Here is a 5,070-nt window from a genome sequence, read left to right as displayed (position 1 = left end):
GTGTCTACACGCACGTCTAAAAATCCCGGAACAAAATCCGCTTCCTACCTGCAGTCCGAGAGCGCCGCCGCGTTTCTTCCGACCCGGAAGTGCTGCTGCTGTGGAAGCGGAAGTGGAGCGCGTCACTTCCGGTCCTCTAGGCATCCCGCTGCCACGCTGACTTGCTGGCGGCTGGACTGGCACTGGGAAGGAGGCGTGGTTTCTGCCCGTTTTGTTCCCGGGGAGGGGGGGAGGGGCAGGCTAGAGCGGGATCCTGAAACTAAGAAAGTGGGACCGCATTCTCCCTGGGCTGGCTAGCTCATGCCTGCATCCCATTTAGTAATGATTTCTGCGTGAAGATGGTGAGGGTCCTAACCTGAGGGAGACAGATAAACACATCAACCAAGACAGCTTCACTGTGCCCTGGAAGGAACATGAAGCAGTGACGCGATGGAGCGTGCGGGGGACACGGCGTGCTACTGAGATGGGAGGGAAGGCTCTGAATGAAAAGGGCGAGCACAGCTCTGGATGGGAGATGGCCCCAGGCTGGAGGCAAACACAAAGGCCCTGAACCCCTTTGCGGCAGGAGCTGAGTGAAGGCCGGGCAGCTGGGCCACAGTGAATGGGGGGGAGAGTGGTATGAGGTCGGCCGTAGGCAGGGGCGGGCTGGTGCAGGGTCTGCTGCACGTCAAGCTTAGATGAGGCAGAAAGAGCCTTCCAGACCTATTCCAGTCCTCCCATTTCAACTGAGTCCCCAAGAAACTTAGCTGGGATGAAAAGTAACGCTTTACCCAGACCAGCAAGTTCAGACCAGTACATACACACCATTCAAGTTTGTAGCCTTATTGCATAGTGAACATAACCACGTGGGCATCTGTTTTCTCATTCAATCCTGTGTTGTAGTTATCTTCGTTAGGTATTGTTAGGTCGGAGAGAGCCCAGGATCGGATACATGCAGACATGTGATGAGATAATGGACTCCCCCTGGCATTTCTGGCAGATCAGCGTTCCAGACACAGATGCTGGCTTCTCCCTGAATCCACACCGACCCCCACACAGATACTGACTCATTCCTGAATACCTGGCTGACCCCCCTGCAGCTGAAACTTCCTCAACTGAATACCTCAGCTCATGTCCCCGCCCCTCACCCAACCGCAGTATAAAAAAAGCGCCCCCCTCCCTGTTGGTGTGAATCCACGTGCCCTGTCTCTGGGGGTACGTGGGTCTCCCGGGGACGCAGAAATAAACCTTTTCCTTTCCTTTCTTTTCTGATTCACTGGACTCTCTATTTCTTGCGCCGCCTCCTGAGCCACCTAACCTAACAGGTATCACTGGTCTCACCTTGCGGGTGAGAAACTAGGGCTTTAATGTAACTTGTCCAAGAGGACTTACGTGGCTCCTCTCCACACTCCACTCTCCTGCCTCTCATGGCACCACCTGACCTCCTCGGTGTGAGCTGCCAAGCGGCTTTGATGGGAAAATGCACAGCCTGCATGTCTGTGAAAGTCGGGAAGTGAAGCAGTCTGGAGAAACCCCAGCACACATCAGACCCACCCACATGTCGCCACCCCAGGGCTGTTTCCGGCGCTGGATGAGCAGTGGAAGCCTGTCTGGTCCCCTCTGGAAATAATGTTGGTGTTGTCCACTGTTGGCATGTAAGCCGTGAAGTGCAGGTCCGTGGTGAACTGCTTACCCTGAGCCTTGTGGATATTTGAGCAGTTAACGATGATAATGGTGGGGGAATAAACCCACTAAAGGTTGGAACTAGAAGACAAACTAGAGAGCCTCCAGGTTAGTGGTCCCAAAAACACTGCACCAATCACCCGGGCAGCTAGTAGAAAGTGCAGATCCCACTTTGCATACGGACTGCATATGAGGCACCATTACAGTATCACAATAAAGTCCTGATAATGGCATTAGAGTTATGTATGAGAACCTCTTTGTTCTTGGCAGATACATGCTGAAGTGTTTTGGGTCAAATATAACACTGTCTGCAGATATTTTCAAAATAATTCAGCAGTGTGTGTGTGTGTGTGTGTGTGTGTGTGTGTGTCACAGTGAGACAGTAAATGTGGCAAATACTAAGGGCTGGTGAATCCAGGTGGAATCTGCATGGGTTTTCATTGTACTCTTCTTCCAACTTTTCTGCAGCTTTGAACTTTTTCGGGGGGTTGGGGGGGATCCAAAGGAAGGGAGGAAGTATTTTAAAATGCAGATTCCCAGATCCCATTTCCAGATAGTCTGGCTCAGTGAGTCTCTTTTCAACTTCTCTTCGTTCTGTTGCACAAAGTTGGGTACCACTGGTCTCATTTAACTCTAGACTTTCCTCCCTACCTACTTCACAGAAGATAAACACAGAGGATCCTAGAGGTTGACTAGTTTGAGGTCCGCCAGTGGATTAGCAGGAACATCAGGCCTGGAGTGAGGATCCCTAGCTCACCCTGAAACACTTAGTGAAACATGTGGTCTCTATCCCGTGTGTGTGGTGAGAGATTGACTTGGGAAACTAAATGGTCCTCTAGAGCCTGTCACTTTTTAACACCAGTGGTGATTATTCTTGGGGTTTTCTCACATCTATTTAAGAAAAAATCTGAAAACGTCCACTTTGATGGCCGCCAATAGTTTCCTGAAACAAACAAGGGCCACATAGAACCGTTGGCGTCCCGTCGTCATGGAGACAGGCCATTCCATTCTTCCCTAAGGGGTGGTCTTGACTTTCTCTCCTTCCCGGATCCGCAGCACGGCTCCCAGAAGATGCTCCGAGGAACCAGAGGGACCTATAAGGGCCGTTAGGTCTCCTTGAAACGAGGGGGCTTCCGAGGGAGGTGCACCCCGCTCCAGAGGGAGCCCGGAGTCTGGGGCCCACCCCGCGGTCCAAGTGGTGGGGTCCAAGTGGTGGGCTCCCCGGAGATCCGCTCGGGACCCCAAGCTGGGAAGCGCACCGGGTCCAGCCCCGGGTCGACTCCCCGCGACCCCCAGGATGCCAGAGGCCAAGAGCTCCCGCCAGGACCCCCTGCGATGGACGAAGAAGCCGGTGCGCCGCTCGGTCAGCCAGATCTGCCCGCCCCCACGGCGGCCCCTGCCCGTGGCCGACATCCGGCCGGGCATGGAGAACGAGAGGCTGGGGGTCGTGCGGGATTCCATGTTTCAGAACCCGCTCATCGTCAAGGTGAGAGCCTCACTGAGCGCCCATTCGTCCGGGGGTGCCCGCGTCCAGCCCTGGCCCCACGGCCCGGGTCCCAGCGCAGCGCCGGGAGCTCCCGCTCTGGTCCAGGCAGACCCAGACCCCCATGCGGTCACAGGGGGCATCGTCTCTGGCCTCAGCTTCCTCATCCGCAAAGTGGGGTGATAAGGGCGCTCATTAAGGGGAGCGATTGGGAAGACTGAACAGGGTGAGCCCCGCGGGACCCTGGCACAGCCCCCTCCACGCGGTGAGCCCGCAATGCTGGCTGCTGCTATTTACAGGGAGCCTGCGGGGAGCCCACGGGCGACAGGTCTCAGGCACCCAGACAATGACCTTACCCCTCCTGCCGCTTCTCACGGTAACTTCACTAAGAAACAGCGCGAATCTGGGCCCTGGGAGGCCCGACCGCCAGGAGGGAGGGACCCGGTTTCTAACTAGATCGCCGCCCCTTGCACTGCACCTCCCCTCGTTTAATCTCCTTTCGGGGCTGGTGATCAACACCCCACGCTTTCCCAGGGCCCCAGGCAAAGTCCAATTGAGGTTTGGCTGTGGGAAGCGGTCAGTAGCAGATTTACCTGGCGCCGCTGGAGGGCAGTGTGTCCTTAAAAACGCGCGGTTCCCAGCTGTGGGCGGTGAAAGGCGCAGTGGTAACCATGGATTCAGTAACGATTAGTTATCTGAGCTCCAGGCCTGCTTGGAGCCTAGACTAGAGGCTTTTGTTGGTGGTCTTGTTTGGGGGTCCAGGGAGCCTGGGGTTTCTAAACATCGTGCCGGAACTCGCTGAGTTACTTGGTTCGTCTGAAGGGTGGACTCTCCTCTTGCCTCCCCTCGCCGTGTGCCTGGCTCCCCACCCCGAGAAGCCACTGGTCACGCTGGGCACCTTCCCTCACCCATCAAAGTAGAACAAGACCCTTCACTTATTTCTAGGTGACAGAGCCACTCTGAGCGGGCAGATGGGCCAGACAGATGGGATTCATCATTCTGGGATCAAGGGGAGAACCAAGTCCCCCAACTCTGACCAGCCACTTCAGTGTTAGGTCATCGCTTTTGCCCGGGCAGTCACTCTGGGGTTTTCTTACCTGCATATGAACCGATGTTTTGGAGTTACTGTTCTCCATGGTGAGTCGGTCATGTGTGATGCCCATATACACACATCTATATATATAAAAGCCTAAGCAACCATTAAGACCAGTCCACCAAACGACTGGTCAACCGGTCGCTATGACACGCACTAACCACCAGAGGGCAGACGCTCAACGCAGGAGCTGCCCTCTGGTGGTCAGTGCACTCCCACAGCCAACCTCCCTCGGTTCCTCTACCCTCCTCGCCCCCCCTGCTGTCCGGGCCCGATCAGCCCTGATCGGGACTGGGCAAGATGGTCCCAATTGGCCCCAATCGCCAGCCAGGCCGAGGGAACCCCACCTGTGCACGAATTCGTGCACCGGGCCTCTAGTATATACATACACACATTAGACATATACATACATTATGTACACATCTACACATACATGTGTATATATACAGACTACATACATAATATAATACGGGGGTGGGCAAAACTAGGTTTATAGCTGCTCCTATAGAAAATAACACACTAATTAATAAATAACACAAGGATAAACTCTGTTTCGTGTACTCACAACTGTAAACCTACTTCTGCACACCCTGCATACGTATGTAAATCAAATATCCTTCCTTTTCTCCTTGTGCTGGCCTCACTCCACGTTGAGGACAGCGTTTGGCCTCTGGGTGGCACTAGCTGCCTGGCTTCCAGGACAGATTCCACCTCGCTCTGTGCACCTGCGTTTAGGTTGGGGATTGCAGATGTCTGACTGACGGCCAGGGGCTTGTCTTCAGGGCGTGAGATGCAGCGGAGGACTGCCCTGGTGGGTGGTGGCTGCGTCCCT

General features: G+C 54.8%; 2 protein-coding genes across 6 annotated transcripts in view; one reads left to right on the top strand and one right to left on the bottom strand.

Moving 5' to 3' along the window:
* Nucleotides 1-107, bottom strand: part of TTF1 (transcription termination factor, RNA polymerase I) — a 15,687-nt gene extending 15,580 nt beyond the window's left edge. For 2 of the 4 annotated variants that reach the window (XR_314487.1, XM_005882129.1), the window contains exon 1: nt 49-107. The gene's annotated coding sequence lies outside the window, so the exon portion shown is untranslated. The remainder of the gene's footprint in view (nt 1-48) is intronic. The other 2 variants (XM_014529895.1, XM_005882130.2) reach the window with 2 other exon arrangements.
* Nucleotides 108-2,821: 2,714 nt separating this feature from the next.
* Nucleotides 2,822-5,070, top strand: part of CFAP77 (cilia and flagella associated protein 77) — a 113,913-nt gene continuing 111,664 nt past the window's right edge. The window contains exon 1 of one of the 2 annotated variants that reach the window (XM_014529881.1): nt 2,822-3,148. In XM_014529881.1, coding sequence (XP_014385367.1) covers nt 2,960-3,148 — 189 coding nt within the window. In that variant the 5' untranslated portion in view covers nt 2,822-2,959. The remainder of the gene's footprint in view (nt 3,149-5,070) is intronic. The other variant, XM_005882151.2, reaches the window with a different exon arrangement.

This window comes from Myotis brandtii, unplaced genomic scaffold, assembly GCF_000412655.1.
Source record: "Myotis brandtii unplaced genomic scaffold, ASM41265v1 scaffold699, whole genome shotgun sequence".
Lineage (NCBI taxonomy): Eukaryota > Metazoa > Chordata > Mammalia > Chiroptera > Vespertilionidae > Myotis > Myotis brandtii.
Note: the sequence above shows the minus strand (reverse complement) of the source record. Positions and strands in the feature narration are given on the sequence as shown.